The 21866-nt window shown below is 33.7% G+C and overlaps 1 protein-coding gene across 1 annotated transcript; it reads left to right on the top strand.

Annotated features, from left to right (window-relative positions):
- Window positions 1-450: 450 nt before the first annotated feature.
- Window positions 451-18600, top strand: flot2b (flotillin 2b). The gene is made up of 11 exons (XM_073850292.1): window positions 451-644; window positions 4643-4724; window positions 5655-5745; window positions 14746-14869; window positions 14967-15085; window positions 15196-15309; window positions 15408-15527; window positions 15675-15889; window positions 16150-16333; window positions 16424-16573; window positions 16826-18600. The coding sequence occupies exons 1-11, from the start codon at window positions 596-598 to the stop codon at window positions 16862-16864; spliced, it is 1287 nt and encodes a 428-aa protein (XP_073706393.1). The 5' UTR covers window positions 451-595; the 3' UTR covers window positions 16865-18600.
- Window positions 18601-21866: the final 3266 nt, after the last annotated feature.

The following is a 21866-nucleotide window of genomic DNA, read 5'->3' as shown; positions in this document are numbered from 1 at the left end:
CTATTCTAGAACATTATTCTATTTTTTAGAACATAAGATAATTATTAAAAAGTATTCAGTGTCATAACTACATATTTGACGTTTATAATAAATCAAACCATTTGAAAATCTATTAAAAATTGAGCACGTTATGGCTATTTAAAAATGACATGTTTTACTATCAACACAATATATTGGGTGAGCGAGCAGCCTGTGGTAAGATGGCCGCCATATGCGGACGTTCGACTCCGTTGGCCAGCAACGCAGACGAGACATCTAGTCATTCTATATATATATCTATGATCATGACAACTCAGAGTCTGTGTCTCAAAACCTAGTGAGCTCCCCACCTAGACAGCGTTTTTGTCCGTCATAGGTGGCTCTAAAGTGCTATCTAAGTAGGGAACACGCTAGATTTGACAACACATCCTTACAGTATCACGTACCACCCTTCCGTCCTGTAGTGGGCAGGGTCGCCTGTGTTGACAAACATTTATTCTCTCACTAGGGTGGAGATCTGCTCATTTTACGAGCCAAAAAGCTGCTAAATAAACGATTTATATTATAAATACAGGAATACACGCGAAAGGATTATTGTTTGGTATTAAATGCAAGTATGGGTTGCTGCCTGACTGTTGGACCAAATGAAGCGCTCGTTGTGTCAGGTATCGTGATATATGTTTTACTATTAGCCTATACTATCAAGAGTTTATTATTTATATGCGATTATTGCGTTCATTCGTTTAGGAAATATGCATATGAGTGTTTGTTTTCGCATGTGTTATCAATTGTGTGGTAAATAATATAAGCCAGTCGTGTATTAGCTTGCTAACGTACAGCTACTACGTTAGCTCAGCTCTTCCGCATTTACACCAGCCATTCATAGTTGTTTAAATTATTTTTAGTCATTTTAACTTATCATATTTCTGAAACGTATGATAAATTCGAGCGTACACCTATTCAATTATGAAACTCTCTTCCTTTTGTATTTTAGGTTTGCTAGGTACGCCCTTTTACACTTTAATAGTGATTTAATATTTAATATCCCTTTACATACATTCACTTTGAATGCTTAATAGTGATATGTATGGATACATTGTGCAAAAGAAGAAATTAGAAATAGCAACGTTAAGTATCTTACTTACGTTATGTTTATTTGACCCAGCATTTACAGAAATCAGCAGCATTTAGATAGTATCAGATAACAATACCATAGTATTTGCATGGTACTCAAGGGTAAATCCATGAATACTGTAATACTACCATGGTACATTTGGTACAAAAGACCAAAGACCATATTTATAATGTGAAAAATGAATATTAAAATAGTAGTTTTTATGTTACGTTGTTACTTACTATATATATATATATATATATATATATATATATATATATATATATATATATATATATACACACACTACTTTTCAAATGTTTGGGGTCTGTAAGACTTGTCTTTAAAGAAGTCTCTTATGCTCATCAAGGCTGCATTTATTTGATTAAAAACAGTAATATTGCAAAATGTTTTTACAATATAAAATAATGTTTTTTATTTTTAACAAACTTTAAAATAGAATTTATTCCTGTGATGAAAAGCTGAATTTTTATCAGCTGTTACTCCAGTCTTAAGTGTCACATGATCCTTCAGAAATCATTCTAATATGCTGATTTATTATTAGAATGATCAGTGCTGGATAATATCAACAGTTGTGCTGCCAAATATTTTTTGGAACCTGTGATTTTTTTCAGAATTCTTTCGTGTATAACAAGTTTAAAAAGTACAGTGTTAATTCAAAATATAAATATTTTATAACAATGTAAATGATTTATTATTAACTTTTAATAAACTTTTAATTATTAACTTAATACATCCTTGGTGAATAAAAGTATTAATTTCTTTAAAAAACAAAAAAAAAAAAAAAAAAAAAAAACAATAAAAATGTACTGACCCCAAACTTTTGAACGGTAGTGTGTATGGATTTTTTTTTTAATATTTAAATATTTAAAAACATTTAATTTATTCAAATAATTTATTTATTTAGTTCCTTTAATATTATTTGTATTATTTAGCATTTTTTATACTGTTTCGTCTAAACTTTTCCAGACTCTTCAGTACTTTAAAACCCAGTTTAAAAAAAGAACCTTACAAAAATAAAATAAAAGTAAAATAAGTAAAATATGCCAAGAAAAATGTATCATTTTCAATAAAATTTAACTTGTTAAACTTAACTTGTTGTTTCAACTATGTAGATATATTTAAAAAAGTGAATAAAAAATTTATAAAAATTACAAAACACAACAAAATTACTATTAAATATAAATAAAAATAATTCTAAATATGAAAATTTTAAAAGTTTAAACTTAAAAGTCCAGTAAACATTTTGTGTAACACATTTTTTTTAATTATTTTAAAAAACCTAATATTTCTATATTTTTGTGTCTTGCCTCTATTGCAGTAAAAATTAATCAAATAAATAAATAAATAGTCCAGCCTTTTTCATCACCAATTTCATGATATATATCATATTATTCTATTCTATTATATTGAAAAGTTCAATATTAGACTTTATAGCATAAAAAATAACCTAAATAAATAAATAAATAAATAAATAAATTGTCTATCCTCTTCCCTTATCAATTTTATGGAATATTATATTATGTTTGATGAAAAAGGCTAATTTTAAGACTCTTAATTAGGGCCCGAGCACCGATGGTGTGAGGACCCTATTGAATCTGCTCCGTTTATTATTATTATTATTATTATTATTATTATTATTCTTCTTATCCGGAATGAATCGCATTTTTGAGGGCCTAGACATACCCGAAAACTAACGAAACTTTGCACACACATCAAACCTGGCGAAAATGGACATCTGATATGGGTTTCAGAAGTGGGTGTGGCAAAATGGCTCGACAGCGCCACCTTTACACGTTCCGCGGTGTGCGCATTCAGCTGTGATTATCGTACATGCACAAAAATCGGTACACACATGTAACACACCAATACCTACAAAAAAGCCTCTTGAGATAAAATCCGAAACCCAACAGGAAGTCGGTTATTATTAATTTTCTCAGCAAAATTTGTGTCATTTTTGCCATTTTCAGGTGTCATACTTGAACGAACTCCTCCTAGAGATTTATTCCGATCAACACCAAATTTGGTGAGTCTAATCTAAAGCCCTTTGTGACGTTAAATTGTGAAGATCTAGAGTTTTCATCGGAGGGCGTGTTCGTGGCGGCCTCGCAAATTTCGATGTTTCGCCATGAAAAAGGAAGTTGCTATAACTTAGGCATAAAATGTCCGATCTGTCCCAAACTTCACATGTGTGATAACACTCCTGACCTGAAGACATCTACATGCCCATATTCAGTTATAGTCATAGCGCCACCTGCAGGCAACAGGAAGTGTCATGCAGTACTCTGCAACCAACTCCTCCTAGAGATTTATACAGATCAACACCAAAATCGGTCAGTCTAATATAAAGGCCTTAGCGATGTTAAATTGTGAAGATCTTGAGTTTTCGGTAAAGGGCGTGTCCGTGGCGGCCTGACAAATTTCGAGGTCTCGCCATGGATATAAAACTTGTTATAACTCAGCCATAAAATGTCCGATTTGCCTCAAACTTCACATGTTTGATAAGAGTCCTGGCCTGAACCAATCTGAAGGCAAATATTCTATTATAATCACAGCGCCACCTGTTGGCATCAGGAAATGACTTGTACCAAACTCCTCCTAGAGATTTAATGATATCAACATTATATTTGGACAGTCTGATCTAGAGGCCTTAGAGATGTTAAATTGCGAAGATCTTGAGTTTTCGTCAAAGGGCGTGTCCTTGGTGGCCTGACAAAGTTTGATGTTTCGCCATGGACATAGAAGTTGTTATAACTCAGACATAAAATGTCCGATCTGCCTCAAACTTCACATGTTTGGTAAAAGTCCTGGCCTGAAGACATCTAAAGGCAAATATTCAGATATTATCATAGCGCCACCTATTGGTAGTAGGATATATCATATCTTGCACTAACACAAACATACTAAGGTCAATCTGCACCAAACTTCATATGTTTGATGAAAGTGCTGGCCTGAACACATCTACATGCCAATAATCAGTTATAGGCATAGCGCCACCAGCTGGCAGCAGGAAGTTTGGCACATTTAAGTGACTTTGATCTATTTTTCCTACATTTAATGTATTAAAAGCATACTGCCCACCGTTTGCTGTTTTCCTAAAGCCACCGGTCGGCGGTGAGCCCGTGTGCGAGGGCCCGTTCATCGCTGCTTGCAGCTTTAATTTTTCTTTGTGTCTTGACTCCTAATTCAATTTCAAATCAATTTAACTCTTTTACAATTATTTTAAAAAGCTTAATATTTATAGAATATTTTAAATATTTAAAAATAACATTTTATTTTCATTTAAAATATGAATAAATTATATAATAGTATTTCAGTGATACTAAAACAACACTGAAAGTTGTATTCAGTCGTCAGAGTACTATGGTATGACTTTTTAGTTTTTAGTAAGTGCATCTTTCATAGCATCTTCTAGTGCAATTATGAATCACCATTGAACTCAGTTCACACAGATCCTATCCTTGTGATGTTTGACCGTGTCTCTTAAGATTATCACTGCAATCACAAGTGTTTTTTTCTCTTTTGTAGGTGCCTGTTGTGGGTCAGATGCAAAGACGTATGTGGTGGGAGGCTGGGCGTGGGCTTGGTGGCTTATATCAGACACACAGAGGTAATGCCAGCCAAATAAATGAGAATCACAGGATCACATTTCACTGTACAGTGCAGTAAATCTAGTCAAAGTTCACCATAACAACACACAGTCAATGTTTAGCAATAACTGTAATGCTTGACCTTAAAAAACTAAAGGAACAAACCTGGTCAGGTGTTTGTCAAACCAGTTTGGCTGTATAGAGGTATTCAGAGTTTGTTTTAAGAGATACTTGAATCATGTACTATTTCTGTTGTTTGGATATTGTCAAGTCAAGTCAAATTTTATTTCTATAGCACATTTAAAAACAACAGAGTTGCGCCAAAGTGCTGTACAGAGCTACAGAGTGCAAATAAAAGCTTTAAGAATAGACAAGACAAAATACAATTATAGACACGATTTCACCCGATATAATCCCTTTAATAGATCATATAAGATCAATCCAAAGTGACTTAATTAAAAGCCAAAGAGAATAAATAAGTTTTAAGAGCTGATTTAAAACTGGATAATGATGGGGCAGATCTCACAGCGAAGGGCAAACTGTTCCAGAGTTTAGGTGCCGCAGCAGAGAAGGCCCGACCACCCTTGGTTTTACAGCGAAAGCGCGGGACAGTTAAAAGAAGCTGATTACAAGACCTGAGAGTTCTTTGGGGAGTGTACAGATTGATTGATGCTGTACTATTTCTGTTTACTTCTTAAATTTCCATGATCAGCTGAATTAGTTGATTTATGAGCTGATCTGATCCTTTTATATTGAGTGTTTGCTTTGTGAACTTCACTCTGATTGTATACTGAACTTCCTGTCAGCCCCTGCTATTGTTTTTGGCACTTTGTCCCATTTTTTGAATTCTGCAACGCTAACATGCTTTGGAAAATCAGGTTTTTCTTGCCTGTGGCATTGTTTAGATAAACTTGAAGGTTGTAGTTGACTTTGGTATTTTTCCCCCTCAGAATTACACTGGAGATTATGACACTACAGCCTAAGTGTGAAGACGTGGAGACAGCGGAGGGAGTTGCTATTACAGTTACAGGAGTTGCTCAAGTAAACACTCACACATCGTTTACTGTCGTTTTATCAAATGTTTTATTAGATTTCCATGATTTCCAGATTTATGTTTAAACACAAATGTCAAGACAGGATACTGAGGTGCATGATGTTTGCGGTGTTTTCAGCCTCTGCCGCCTCAGTATATGAGCACATGAACACATAAGCAATCTCTAGAACTGCTCTGGGAGTCACTTCATGAGCATTTTACAGTTTCTCTTGCGTAAAACTCGTCATATCATATATAAACAGAAATTTAAGGTCTTCACAGCAAACTGTCAAAATAAAAGTTTGTTTTAACTTGAAGAAATTGTGACAGAAATATATCTGTCAAATTGTTTACCAGAAAAATGTAAATACACAACACAATATTTAAATAAAATCATTTAGCTAGAAATGCTTTTGATTATTAACAATTAATAAAACTAGGGATACACGATATTTATCGGACAGATAAATTATCGACCGATATGGGTAAAAATGACGTCATTTTTATCGCTCCGATAAATAAATGAAACCCGATCCGATAAAGTACTCTTGCTGGTAAATCAATCAATCAGTCTGGTTTATCTGAGATTCATCTGCTTTCCGAGTGCAAGTGACTGCAGCTGTAAACTGCAGTGACTCTCAGCCTTTGTCGCGTTTAATACGTCATCATCTGTGTCGTCATCATCGCCTTCGCAGGTCTGGAAGTTTTTCACGGTGACAGAGGAGGACAATGCTACTGCTATTTGCAACACGTTTAGCAAGGATTCCGAGAGGAGGTAAAAAGCCGTTAAGTTTTAACAATCTTATATCTCACTTCAGAGGTCGTCATCGCGGTGAATCTGTTTTAGGGGCCGTTCACATGTCGCGCCTAAAAACGCGTGGAAAACGCTGAAGCGCCGCCTTCTCTTTCTTTCCAAACCCAAAGTCTTTGCCAAACCGCTCTGTAGTTTGAGCTCCAGTGGCGGCTGCCGTTGCTAAGCAGCCATGATATGCGTTCTCCATAAAGACGCGGTAGTTTCAGCAAAGAATAAATAGATGTTCAGCATTAAAATCGCTTGCAGTTGCTCTGTTATCAAATTTATTTTAAAATGTTTATTCCTGTACAGCTTTGATAAGCTGTTTCTCCACCTTGCCAGTGCTTTCAGTGTTATTAAGGGAAAGGATGAAGCTGATTGGTTGGTTCATGTCACATGACCTGCGTTGCGCTTGCAGCATTCTGAAGAGTTGAGACGTTTTTATCTCGATTCTGATGTTTTATTCCCCGCCTTGTACGATTTGGCTGCTGCACACATTCATAATATGATCAATAAGAATGGACTGCATGTAAGCTTTACCACAGACATTTGGACATCTGACTTTACTCCATGATGCACTTTTCATTTTTTCCAGGTTGACAAAATGTCAAAGCATTTTATTTTATTTAGAATTGTGGTGCTTTACACACACACACAAAAAAAAAAAAAAAACATTTTTGAAGAGTCAGGACTGTTTGCTATGATTGTTAGACCCAGATATATAATATAAATTTCATTAGTTTATCTTAGATTTTGTATTCTCCTGTGTGCACAAAATTATCATATAAAAATATGAATGTATTGGTTATCGGTATCGGTATCGGCATCGGCCAAAAGAAGGACTTAATTATCGGCTATCGGTATCGGTTAGAATTTTTCATATCGTGCATCCCTAAATAAAACCATTCAAATTAAATCCAGATTGATTGAAAAACACTAAATTTGAGAAAGAAATAAAATGTGTTTTATAGGGCCTTAAAAAAGTAAAATTTTTAAGCTTAGTTTATTTAAAGATTATGTATGTGTATATATATATATATATATATATATAAATTATAACTATAATAACCCTGGTTTTAGTTGGGTTTTATTTTTAGTTAACTATAAAAAACATGGTTTACTAGGTTTTAGCTTTAGTTAACTTTAAAAACCCTGGTTTTAGTTTTAGTTAACTATAATAACCCTGGTTTTAGTTAACTTTAATAACCCTGGTTTTAGTTAACTTTAATAACCCTGGTTTTAGTTGGGTTTTATTTTTAGTTAACTATAAAAAACATGGTTTACTAGGTTTTAGCTTTAGTTAACTTTAAAAACCCTGGTTTTAGTTTTAGTTAACTATAATAACCCTGGTTTTAGTTTTAGTTAACTATAATAACCATGGTTTTAGTTTTAGTTAACTTTAATAACCCTGGTTTTAGTTGGTTTTTGTTTTAGTTAACTATAATAACCATGGTTTTAGTTGGGCTTTAGTTTTAGTTAACTATAATAAACCATGGTTTACTAGGTTTTAGCTTTAGTTAACTTTAAAAACCCTGGTTTTAGTAAGGTTTTAGTTTAGTTAACTATAATAATGTTACGGGTGTGTGCAGGACGAGACGAGACGATAGACGGTATTCAAACAAATAACTATATTTAATATCAATCTTCAAGAGGAACAAGGCAGGGACAGGCAGGAACGGAGATCTTCACACATATCAACCAACATTAAGGACCGACAATAAACTCAAGAAACAGACAGACTTATAAATGGTGACTAATCATTGAACACAGGTGACGGTGATGACACAAACGAGGACTAAACCAAATGATCACAAAATGACAGGGGGAGACAATGGGGAAAAACCAAGTACAAAACAGACATGAACGTAACAAATAACCCTGGTTTTAGTTTAAGTTAACTATAATAACCATAGTTTTAGTTGGGTTTTAGTTTAGTTAACTACGAACCCAGGTTTACTTGGGTTTTAGTTTAATTAACAATAATAACCATGGTTTTAGTTGGGCTTTAGTTCTAGTTAACCATAATAGCCCTGGTTTTAGTTGGTTTTAGTTTCAGTTAAATATAATAAACCTGGTTTTAGTTTAAGTTAACTATAATAACCATAGTTTTAGTTGGGTTTTAGTTTAGTTAACTACGAACCCAGGTTTACTTGGGTTTTAGTTTAATTAACAATAATAACCATGGTTTTAGTTGGGCTTTAGTTCTAGTTAACCATAATAGCCCTGGTTTTAGTTGGGTTTTAGTTTAGTTAACTATAATAACCATGGTTTTAGTTTTAGTTAAATATATTACCCTGGTTTTAGTTCTAGTTAACCATAATAACCCTGGTTTTAGTTGGGTTTTAGTTTAGTTAACTATAATAACCCTGGTTTTAGTTTTAGATAACTATAATAACCCTGGTTTTAGTTTTAGTTAACTGTAATAACCCTGGTTTTAGTAGGGTTGGGTACCGAAACCCGGTGCCCTTAGCTAGCTACATTAAACAAGCTTAACTTAAAATGACAAAAACTAAACGTTCTAAAGTGTAGCTATATTTCACAAAAAATGATTCAGACACCGCGACGTGCAGCAAATGTTGCGTGTAAAGGGGGAAACATGTCAAACCTAATGAAACATTTGAGGGCACATGGAATAAACTTGAAAGCTGAGGGATGCACTTTGTTTGACAGTTTGTGGAAATCAGCTGGGATTGAAGTCCCGTTCTGCGTCAAATGATTCGCGATCCGATTGAAGCGCTTCAAAACAGTGAATCATTTTGCGACACAGTGGTTTACTAATTCGTAAATTGTTTCAAAAAGCTCCGTTGATACTCTGCTCACTTTCTCTATATAATTTATTCGTTGTTTGAAATAAAATCATTTCAATTAATAGGCCTAACTTACTATGTTTTTATTAAATTGTCATCACATTAGACCGTTTTCGTATTAAAAACATTTCATGACGTGACACTCATTATCTGGTTCTTGCCTTAAAAAAACGGGTATATAATGTGCGTTGTTAACAGATTGCACTTAACAGTTTGGTCAACCTCCGCCTATGGGAAGAGAAAAAAGTTTTTAAACTTTTATTACATTGTTCAATTTAAAGAATGTTTTTGTTCAATAAAAATTATTTTCTTGTGTCATCCACCAGTTTGTGGCTTTTTTAAAAGTATCGGTTCAGGCACCGTTTTAGCACCGGTACCGTTTTAAAAGTATCGATTTGTCACCGGTATCGAAAAAACCCCAAACGATACCCAACCCTAGGTTTTAGTTGGTTTTAGTTCTAGTTAACCCTGGTTTTGGTTTTAGTTAAATATAATAACCCTGGCTCAGTTGGTTTTAGCTTAGTTAACTATAATAACCCTGGTTTTAGTTTTACTTAATTATAATAACCATGGTTTTAGTTTGTTTTAGCTTTAATTAACTATAATAACCTTGGTTTAGTTGGTTTTAGTTCTAGTTAACCCTGGTTTTGGTTTCAGTTAAATAGAATAACCCTGGTTTTAGCTTTAGTTAACTATAATAACCCTGGTTTTAGCTTTAGTTAACTATAATAACCCTGGTTTTAGTTGGTTTTAGTTTCAGTTAAATATAATAACCCTGGTTTTAGCTTTAGTTAACTATAATAACCCTGGTTTTAGTTGGTTTTAGTTTCAGTTAAATAGAATAACCCTGGTTTTAGCTTTAGTTAACTATAATAACCCTGGTTTTAGCTTTAGTTAACTATAATAACCCTGGTTTTAGCTTTAGTTAACTATAATAACCCTGGTTTTAGTTGGTTTTAGTTTCAGTTAAATATAATAACCCTGGTTTTAGCGTTAGTTAACTATAATAACCCTGGTTTTAGCTTTAGTTAACTATAATAACCCTGGTTTTAGTTGGTTTTAGTTTCAGTTAAATATAATAACCCTGGTTTTAGCTTTAGTTAACTATAATAACCCTGGTTTTAGCTTTAGTTAACTATAATAACCCTGGTTTTAGCTTTAGTTAACTATAATAACCCTGGTTTTAGTTGGTTTTAGTTTCAGTTAAATATAATAACCCTGGTTTTAGCGTTAGTTAACTATAATAACCCTGGTTTTAGCTTTAGTTAACTATAATAACCCTGGTTTTAGTTGGTTTTAGTTTCAGTTAAATATAATAACCCTGGTTTTAGCTTTAGTTAACTATAATAACCCTGGTTTTAGTTGGTTTTAGTTTCAGTTAAATAGAATAACCCTGGTTTTAGTTTCAGTTAAATATAATAACCCTGGTTTTAGTTTCAGTTAAATAGAATAACCCTGGTTTTAGTTTCAGTTAAATATAATAACCCTGGTTTTAGCTTTAGTTAACTATAATAACCCTGGTTTTAGTTGGTTTTAGTTTCAGTTAAATATAATAACCCTGGTTTTAGCGTTAGTTAACTATAATAACCCTGGTTTTAGCTTTAGTTAACTATAATAACCCTGGTTTTAGTTGGTTTTAGTTTCAGTTAAATATAATAACCCTGGTTTTAGCGTTAGTTAACTATAATAACCCTGGTTTTAGCTTTAGTTAACTATAATAACCCTGGTTTTAGTTGGTTTTAGTTTCAGTTAAATATAATAACCCTGGTTTTAGCGTTAGTTAACTATAATAACCCTGGTTTTAGCTTTAGTTAACTATAATAACCCTGGTTTTAGTTGGTTTTAGTTTCAGTTAAATATAATAACCCTGGTTTTAGCGTTAGTTAACTATAATAACCCTGGTTTTAGCTTTAGTTAACTATAATAACCCTGGTTTTAGTTGGTTTTAGTTTCAGTTAAATATAATAACCCTGGTTTTAGCGTTAGTTAACTATAATAACCCTGGTTTTAGCTTTAGTTAACTATAATAACCCTGGTTTTAGTTGGTTTTAGTTTCAGTTAAATATAATAACCCTGGTTTTAGCGTTAGTTAACTATAATAACCCTGGTTTTAGCGTTAGTTAACTATAATAACCCTGGTTTTAGCTTTAGTTAACTATAATAACCCTGGTTTTAGTTGGTTTTACCGTTAGTTAACTATAATAACCCTGGTTTCAGCTTTAGTTAACTATAATAACCCTGGTTTTAGTTGGTTTTAGTTTTAGTTAACTATAATAACCCTGGTTTTAGCTTTAGTTAACTATAATAACCCTGGTTTTAGTTGGTTTTAGCGTTAGTTAACTATAATAACCCTGGTTTTAGCTTTAGTTAACTATAATAACCCTGGTCTTAGCTTTAGTTAACTATAATAACCCTGGTTTTAGTTTTACTTAACTATAATAACCCTGGTTTTAGCTTTAGTTAACTACAATAATCATGGTTTTAATTTTAGTTAACTATAATAATCATGGTTTTAGTTAGGTTTTAGTTTTAGTTAACCCTGGTTTTAGCTTTAGTTAACTATAATAACCCTGGTTTTAGTTGGTTTTAGCTTTAGTTAACTATAATAACCCTGATTTTAGTTGGTTTTAGTTTTAGTTAACTATAATAACCCTGGTTTTAGTTTTAGTTAACTATAATAACCCTGGTTTTAGCTTTAGTTAACTATAATAACCCTGGTTTTAGTTGGTTTTAGCGTTAGTTAACTATAATAACCCTGGTTTTAGCTTTAGTTAACTATAATAACCCTGGTTTTAGTTGGTTTTAGTTTTAGTTAACTATAATAACCCTGGTTTTAGTTGGTTTTAGCGTTAGTTAACTATAATAACCCTGGTTTTAGCTTTAGTTAACTATAATAACCCTGGTTTTAGTTGGTTTTAGTTTTAGTTAACTATAATAACCCTGGTTTTAGTTGGTTTTAGTTTTAGTTAACTATAATAACCCTGGTTTTAGTTTTACTTAATTATAATAACCATGGTTCTAGTTGGTTTTAGTTTTAGTTAACTATAATAACCCTGGTTTTAGCTTTAGTTAACTATAATAACCCTGGTTTTAGTTGGTTTTAGTTTCAGTTAAATATAATAACCCTGGTTTTAACTTTAGTTAACTATAATAACCATGGTTCTAGTTGGTTTAAGTTTCAGTTAAATATTATAACCCTGGTTTTAGCTTTAGTTAACTATAATAACCCTGGTTTTAGCTTTAGTTAACTATAATAACCCTGGTTTTAGTTTTAGTTAACTATAATAACCCTGGTTTTAGCTTTAGTTAACTATAATAACCCTGGTTTTAGCTTTAGTTAACTATAATAACCCTGGTTTTAGCTTTAGTTAACTATAATAACCCTGGTTTTAGTTGGTTTTAGTTTCAGTTAAATATAATAACCCTGGTTTTAGCGTTAGTTAACTATAATAACCCTGGTTTTAGCTTTAGTTAACTATAATAACCCTGGTTTTAGTTGGTTTTAGTTTCAGTTAAATATAATAACCCTGGTTTTAGCGTTAGTTAACTATAATAACCCTGGTTTTAGCGTTAGTTAACTATAATAACCCTGGTTTTAGCTTTAGTTAACTATAATAACCCTGGTTTTAGTTGGTTTTAGTTTCAGTTAAATATAATAACCCTGGTTTTAACTTTAGTTAACTATAATAACCATGGTTCTAGTTGGTTTAAGTTTCAGTTAAATATTATAACCCTGGTTTTAGCTTTAGTTAACTATAATAACCCTGGTTTTAGCTTTAGTTAACTATAATAACCCTGGTTTTAGTTTTAGTTAACTATAATAACCCTGGTTTTAGCTTTAGTTAACTATAATAACCCTGGTTTTAGCTTTAGTTAACTATAATAACCCTGGTTTTAGCTTTAGTTAACTATAATAACCCTGGTTTTAGTTTTAGTTAACTATAATAACCCTGGTTTTAGCTTTAGTTAACTATAATAACCCTGGTTTTAGTTGGTTTTAGCGTTAGTTAACTATAATAACCCTGGTTTTAGCTTTAGTTAACTATAATAACCCTGGTTTTAGTTGGTTTTAGCTTTAGTTAACTATAATAACCCTGGTTTTAGTTGGTTTTAGCGTTAGTTAACTATAATAACCCTGGTTTTAGCTTTAGTTAACTATAATAACCCTGGTTTTAGTTGGTTTTAGCTTTAGTTAACTATAATAACCATGGTTCTAGTTGGTTTTAGTTTTAGTTAACTATAATAACCATGGTTCTAGTTGGTTTAAGTTTCAGTTAAATATTATAACCCTGGTTTTAGCTTTAGTTAACTATAATTCGCCTTATTCACCTGGCGGCCATTTTGAAAACTCGAACGCCATTGAGGGGTACACAAACCCGGAAGTTTGACTGACGCATACGATCTTCAGAGATTCAGCTGCAATCAAACTTTATTTATATAGCACTTTCCATACAAAAGTAGCACAAAGTGATATTACAAGATAAAAACAATTATTAAGTATATTAAAATCTTCAAACACCCAAGTATTATCTGATTATAATAATAATAATAATAATAATAATACATTTTATTTTTTAAAGCGCCTTTCAGGACACCCAAGGTCGCTAATAATCATACTCTTCATGTCGTTACAAGCTACCAGAAACTGAGGTAAATTAGTGTCCATTCATACCTTCAATGTCGTGGATAAAACCTTCGATCCAGTTACTGTATCCCTTAATTAATACTGCCCGGGGGATGTTGCAGTCGGTACTGGCCCACTGCTCCACATTTTGTATCGTTAATTCAGGCAGACTGGAAAGATTGGTGGTCCACACTGGAGTTTCCATTGCAGCTGAATCTCTGAAGATCATATGCGTCAGTCAAACTTCCGGGTTTGTGTACCCCTCAACGGCGTTCGAGTTTTAAAAATGGCCGCCAGGTGAATAAAGCGAATAACTCTGGTTTAGTTGGTTTTAGCTTAGTTAACTATAATAACCCTGGTTTTAGTTTTACTTAATTATAATAGCCCTCTTTTTAGGTTTAGTCAACTATATAATAACAATGGTTTTAGTTTTAGTTAACTCTGGTTTAGTTAGTATTAGTTTTAGTTTTAGTTAAATAACCCTGGTTTTAGTTGGTTTTAGTTTTAGTTAACTACAATAATCATGGTTTTAATTTTAGTTAACTATAATAATCATGGTTTTAGTTAGGTTTTAGTTTTAGTTAACCCTGGTTTTAGTTTTAGTTAACTATAATAACTATGGTTTTAACCCTACAGAACCTTACAGGAATAACGACTGGCTAAACTTTTGTAGTGGCCCTAAACCTTATGATATAGAGTACTTTTTAGCTCTCATTATAAAAGAGTTTTAAAGAGTACAGCTAAATGTACCGATGGTGTAACTCCTGACTTGTGTTTTTGTCAGGTCAAGGTTATGACTGACAAGGACTTGCTGGCTGTTGCCTGTGAGCAGTTTCTGGGAAAATCTGTCATGGAAATCAAGGGTGTGGTCCTTCAAACCCTGGAGGGACATTTGCGTTCAATCTTAGGTTAATAATTACTAACAATTACAGTAACCTCATTATAGAACAACACTTTCAAATGTGATTCAATGAAGCTGATGTTTTGTTGCTGTTCTTACGACAGGCACTTTGACAGTGGAGCAGATCTACCAGGACAGAGATGAGTTTGCTCGGCTGGTAAGGGAGGTGGCAGCTCCTGATGTGGGGCGCATGGGCATTGAGATCCTCAGCTTCACTATAAAAGTAAGAAATGTGCTTGTTAATGCAAAATCATAGTCATGGACAAGGTGCAAAAGTGACCTTTCTCAATTTTAGACCTAAATAAAAACATTAACACTTGTGTTTCTTTACAGGATGTCTATGATAAGCTGGACTACCTTAGCTCTCTTGGAAAAACTCAAACAGCGGCTGTACAAAGGGACGCCGACATCGGAGTGGCCGAGGCAGAGAGGGATGCTGGGATTAGAGTAAGAGACTTTTGGCATGACTGTCTTTATTGCTAATGCATAATCCATTAAATGTGTGGCATTCAATAGCTTCTATTGTCTCCCTCCTCCTTGATCAGGAAGCTGAGTGCAAGAAAGAAATGATGGATGTGAAGTTCTTGGCAGACACTAGAATGGCCGACTCCAAGCGAGAGCTGGAGCTGCAGAAAGCTGCTTTCAATCAAGAAGTGAACACTAAGGTTGGATTAAATTTCATTTCAATCCAGGGCCATCATCTTAAATCACAGTCATCTTGTTAGCTGGGCGGATGTGAGCTTATACATGCACATTTATCAGTCTCAGATGAGAGTGATAGTAATCATGTGATGTGTCTGTCTCGTACACAGAAAGCAGAGTCTCAGCTGGCCTATGAACTACAGGCAGCCAAAGAGCAGCAGAAGATCAGATTGGAGGAGATCGAAATTGAAGTTGTGCAGAGGAAAAAGCAGATCTCCATTGAGGAGAGAGAGATTGAGAGGACAGAGAAAGAGCTGATAGCGACGGTCAAACGTCCTGCTGAAGCAGAGGCTTACAAGATGCAGCAGCTGGCTGAAGGACAGAAGTGAGTGTGACCTCTGAATACATATCTATCTATCTATCTATCTATCTATCTATCTATCTATCTATCTATCTATCTATCTATCTATCTATCTATCTATCTATCTATCTATCTATCTATCTATCTATATTCACAGATGTGCCACAGATGTTGCATCAAATCCTAATAGGATGTCTGATTAATCATGTATCTATTATGCATTTGAGGAACTGATCTTTGACACAGACCAAAATGAACTGTGCTATATTTGTGACACCGAACAGGTTGAAGAAAGTGCTGACTGCTCAGGCCGAGGCAGAGAAGATCAGGAAGATCGGGGAGGCAGAGGCCATCTCTATCTCATCCGTGGGAAAGGCCGAGGCTGAGAGAATGAGGCTGAAAGCAGAGGCCTACCAGCAGTACGGGGAGGCCGCCAAGACTGCGCTCGTCCTGGAAGCGCTGCCCAAGGTGAATGAACGTTTCTTGTATGTTGTTTGGATGACAGAGGTGGTCAATATGGGCCTGGATTTCATATTTTAATTTTATGTCCATCAACAGATTGCTGCAAAGGTAGCAGCTCCTCTGTCCAGGACCAATGAGATTGTTATTCTGAGTGGGGACAGCAGCCGTGTGACCGGGGAGGTGAACCGTCTCCTCGCTGAGCTGCCCGTGTCTGTTAATGCACTGACGGGTGTGGACCTGTCCAAGGTAAGACCGGATGTTAAATCAGATGATTCAAACACAAAACCATAAAGTTAATCAAATATTTTGCAGAAGTGTTTTGTGGTGTTCATTTATAATATAGTAACAACTGACTCTCATGTAAATTTTTTTTCTTGAGAAAATTTGCCATGTACTGTACCTGATTGTTATCCAAAATAATTGTGACATTTGTGTCAATACCCAGCCCTAATTTTTATATGATATGCCATATTAAATGATGTGTCTCTACTTTCACAGATGCCTCTGTTGCAGAAGATAACAGGTGCTCAAGCTTGAAGTCAATCAGTTTCGTCTCCTCCTTGATGTGTTGTATGCACTCACAGGAACTGCCTTTAGAAGACTTGGAAATCTTTTTTTTGTTTTGGAATTAAAAAAAAGTAACAAAAAACAAGTAGATTTTTGATACCTCTGGTGCCTTAATGTTTCATAGGACCAGAATATCTGCATGCACTGCTGCTCCCACATTCCACACTTCACTTTATTTTTAAAGCACTCGCCGCTGGAGTCATTGTACGTATGCACATACATCAGTATTGGTTTTTGTTTGGTTTTGTTACATATTTTTGTAGTATCAACATACAAAATGAACCCTTTTCTTTTCTTGACTATTTTATACACTTCATCTCTACACACGCTAGTGCACACTAACACTTAATGGTGAGTCAGCTTTCGATTACAATCAAATCTTTTTTTCCATCCAAAGTCAAGCACTACTTTTTCACTCATGTGAAGTCACATTTCTAGCTACAAAGAGGCGACGTTACCTTACCTTACAGATCCTGCCATGATTTCTAACATTCAGGAAGTAAAATAGCGAGTAGCATTCAGTATACTAAGCTCTTGGGCAAAAGCATTGCCTTACGGGTAAATATCAGTGTCATCCTAAGGTAGAATCAAGCCAAGTGCTTCTCTTTTGAAATGTTGCTGGCACATAAAAAGACATGGCCTGAATTGTCCTGAGTTCAGATCAGTCTTTTTTGGATCTTTGGATTGTATGTGTGCTTTTTGTTTAATGTATATTATCAGACAAAAGTTGTTTTTAAAAAGAAATTTAGTTCTAGAGAGATTTATCATTTGTTTTTTAAAGCAAACTCTGAACATGTCTGGATATCCAACCAATCCGACGCTCTTAATATAGTTACATGACAACAGAGTTGAGCCATTTTTAAAATAGTATAGTTTTTGTATAGTTGTATGACAGCCATGCCTAACAAAATCTTTCTAAATATTAACACTAGATACTGTAATATGTCATGAGATGATTTGAAATCACCCTTTATGGACAATAATGTTCTGTTTCTGTCGTGGTTTTATCTAGATTGTGTACTCTTCCATCACTGTGAAAGTCATATTACCTCATTTTCCTCATTCACTTCAGAGCAAGTCACAGTTTTGCAGAAGAGTTTGACCTTTCTACGTTTATTCTGTTGTGTTTAGTAGTGCTGTGAAGGGGCAAAGTCACTTTACCTTGTGTTTATTTGTCATGCTAAAGAAGACACCAAACGATCAAGCCAAGAGATCACACTCCTCTTTGTGATTTAAAGATTTTATTCATAGTTTGCTTCATTTTGATTAAATCTTATTTATGTTGTTTTGAGCCCCTGAGACTTCTGTTTTTTTAATCAAACGGTAATGTAATATTATTTGAAAGAACATTTATGTCTAATTCAGAACTATTAAAGCCATGTAAGGTTTAGCCATTTAGCATTAGAGCATCATAGACTGTTTATGTGCTTTGTATGGCATTGGTAATGTACTACAGTATACTGTGTATTTGACAAACATCATAGGAACTTTATGGCAGAATAAAGCTTTTAGTGGGTCAAATGATACACAAACTAACCCCAAATATGCCATTGACGATATGGGGACAATTTGGTAGTTTTATACATACTCTTTACACCGCATGTTTATGGTGCATGTATTTCCAAATGTAATAATGTAATGTGACCCTGTTTCTGTCGATGTTCTTTCATTCCATTAAAGTGCTCATATAAACTGTGTCAACTTTATGTAACTGAAGTCTCCTTTAATCAAAACAAGAACAACTAAGCTCACAAATAACTACCAGAAATTGTTTGTTATGAAACACTGACATCGTGTGGTTAAGATGTGTAAAGCAGGAATGCTTTTACCAAAGTCTAATCAAACAATCGCCTCAGTGAAATCACCACAGGCGTGTTTTATTTTAAAAAATACACATACACTTGCTAGTACTCTTTGAAAACTGTATACGAAAGAAAGTGGGTCAAAAAAGAGTGAATCTGACAGCGGGTAAGTCGTTCACACAGTTCAGATCGTTTACACAGAACGCTTTTTTCAATTCACCCTACGCTACTTTTCCAGTGTTTTTACGACGGCCATTTTGTCACTGAATGTAAACAATGCCACTGAAACGAAACGAAACTCGATAATTTGCTGCTGAAAATGGTCAATTATTGTCATGTTTTGGCCTGTATTAATCCTGGAAAAACAGTTGAAGTAGTATAGACTTCCGAAAGTTATAACAAATCAAGCGAAGAGTGTAAAAAACTGTCTGAGGAACAAAAGGCGTTTTCGGTTGGCCAGATTGAAGCAGGATTTCCAGGGCAAGAATCTTGACAACATTTGTGTTTGTTCTTATCATTTTCTGTCAGGTAGGTGAAATATTAGGCTAATATATACTATTAATACATCTTTACCACCTATTAACTTTAGTTTGTCAAAATATTCAGCCCTTTCCTGCTTACTAAGTCCTTCTCTATAAGATTTAGCAGCTCACGTTTTTCTCATGGTTTACACAGCATAAATTAAAAAAAAAACATTTCCAATAGTGCATTTACCATGCAATCCATGCTGTTGTTTACATCTAAATATCGCCAATATGGCCGAACTTCTAGGTAAATGACCAAATCATGACATAAGTGCAAACCCTCTATTGTTTTTTTATGTAAACACATGCCACACAGATGAGTCTTTTGCAGGGCTGTCAACTCTCATGCAACTGACACTTTTCCCACGCTCTCACGCCACACATCCATTTTCTCTCGCAGTCAAAACAACCCTCAGTTAAAACTGTAATAATAAGATATTGCCTAAAAATTTGGTAAAGGCTCCAGGGCGTATTTGTGGTTGTACTCTGGAAATCGCCAAAAGACAAAGTGTTTTCGTAGCGCTGATCAATGTAGCCAGTCACAGGCATATCTGTTGATATTGATCACTTGTGATTGGCCATTACATTCTGAATTCACTCACCTCTAAATGCCAGATTTTTTCCCTTGCCAGTCCTCTCACTGTAAATAAGCGGTTGATTGATTATAAAGGGACTTTTGCGATTAACTGAAGAATCTGAATAAAAGTTTTTTTCTGTCCTACTAAAGGCCATATACCCTGTACAAGAAGCAAAGTTTTGGAAGTGATACATTTTTGTAGCACTTTAGTCTTTTTTTTTTTTTTTTTTTTTTTTTTTTTACATCATTTTATGATAAAAACCACAATATGAAATTTAAATAATTTCACAATGCTGAAGTCAGACCATTTGGTTTTTGCTTCAAATAAAATCTAATTTAAATAAAATAAAAAAAACATCTTTGTTTATATCATGATTAAAATGCAGTGTTTAGTTCTAATTTTCAATTTATTATTATTATTTTTTTTAATTAAAAATGTTTAATAAGTAGTAGCAGCAACTGGAAAAACTGTTTAATGGCCAGGAAAAAAAATATTTATGGGTGGTAAATTTTCTCAAAAGACCACAAAAATTAGTTTGTATCGTGATTAAAATGGCAGATATGGCTAAAAGTTTTAAGCCCTGCTTGCACATGTAGAAGTTAAGACAAAAGTGTAATTTCGCTACTGTAGAATAAGCTAAAATAAGATATCTGTGAAACACTCATTTTCATTTATTTTACAGAATTGTTTCCTAGTATTACTGTCGTAAGAATAAAATGAAAATGACCCCATGATTTACTCACCCTCAAGCCATCCTAGGTGTATATGACTTATACAATCAACGAATACAATCAGAGTTATATAAAAAAAAATGTCCTGGCTCTTCCAAGCTTTATAATAGGGCTGGGCGATATGGCTGAAAACTATATCACGATATCAGTGTTTCATATCGGTCGATATCGATAATTATTGATATTTTTTATGACCCATTTAAAATAAGGACCAGGAGAAAAATATATTACATTCAAACATTTTTATTTTAAACTTAACCTTCCTCTGATCATAGTCCACTCATTTATTAAGACAGAAATGTCAACAACCATGGAAAACTCAAATAATTAAAATGTAAACATAAGTCTAAAGTCACAATATACACTTAATTATCTCTTAATCCTCAATTCAAACCCCATTCATTGTCGATGAAGTGAATGGTCAAGCTAATGTATGGCCCAGAAGTACGGCTTGACCACAGGTCAGAGGTTGTTGCAAAGTACTTGGCTGATAATATTTATTGCTGCACAGATTGCTGGTTTCCAGTACCCAACATTACTTCTTTCCCGGTACTTTAGCCTACTTTGTGTAATAACGAAAACATTTATTTCAGTGAAAAAATAAGTCCAAAACTTTCAACATTTTGAACAATAGGGCCCTACAATCTTTTGCTTTTTTCAGAAATTCTTGTTTTAATTTTTCTGATAATCAAATGAAAGCAAAATCACTGATTTATTTTTAAAAATAAAAATAAACGGAGCTTTACTGTTAAAATTAATACATAGAAGAAAAATTATATTCAGTTAAAAAAAGGTTTAATAATAATAGTATTTTTTCAACAATTAAGTGGTGACTTTTTTTTTTATCATATATATTGTTTTATGTAAATTATTTAAATGTGAACATATAAACACCTACATTATACTGTACAAAGTAATACAAGACTAATATTGTTCTGTTACATGTTAAACCGTACTTTTATTTTGACAGGTTGCCGTGAAGTTTCAGTGTGTAATACAGTATGAATGATGCTAGTTTCACTAATGAAACGGTAAAATTGACAACAAGTGACACTCACAGCAGCTTTGGAAATGTATTTATATTGGAGTTTGTCTGTTCATGTGAGATGCAAAGGCCAAAAATTAGCGGGAGCGTCACGTGTGCTTCAGTATGCGAGTAGTGAAAATAAAACGCGTCTCCTCCATTCATACATATAGAGGCAAATGGAACATGCAGGATTCATATTGAAACGGTCTTTTTGCATTTCAGTTTTCACAGACACTAGTCCATATCACGATCTGAATTAATTAACAGACCAACTTTTGATTTATTGATCCAAAAATCGACGAATTCCGCG

The sequence above is a fragment of the Garra rufa genome, chromosome 11 (assembly GCF_049309525.1).
Source record: "Garra rufa chromosome 11, GarRuf1.0, whole genome shotgun sequence".
NCBI lineage: Eukaryota > Metazoa > Chordata > Actinopteri > Cypriniformes > Cyprinidae > Garra > Garra rufa.
This window is presented reverse-complemented; position numbering and strand designations above follow the sequence as displayed.

Excerpts from the sequence above, each read along its gene's own strand:
- flot2b (XM_073850292.1), top strand. The coding sequence starts at position 596 with ATGGGTTGCTGCCTGACTGTTGGACCAAATGAAGCGCTCGTTGTGTCA. Across the intron at positions 645-4,642 it reads TGAAGCGCTCGTTGTGTCAG|GTGCCTGTTGTGGGTCAGAT; the intron begins GTATCGTGATAT and ends TCTCTTTTGTAG. Across the intron at positions 16,334-16,423 it reads TCCTGGAAGCGCTGCCCAAG|ATTGCTGCAAAGGTAGCAGC; the intron begins GTGAATGAACGT and ends GTCCATCAACAG.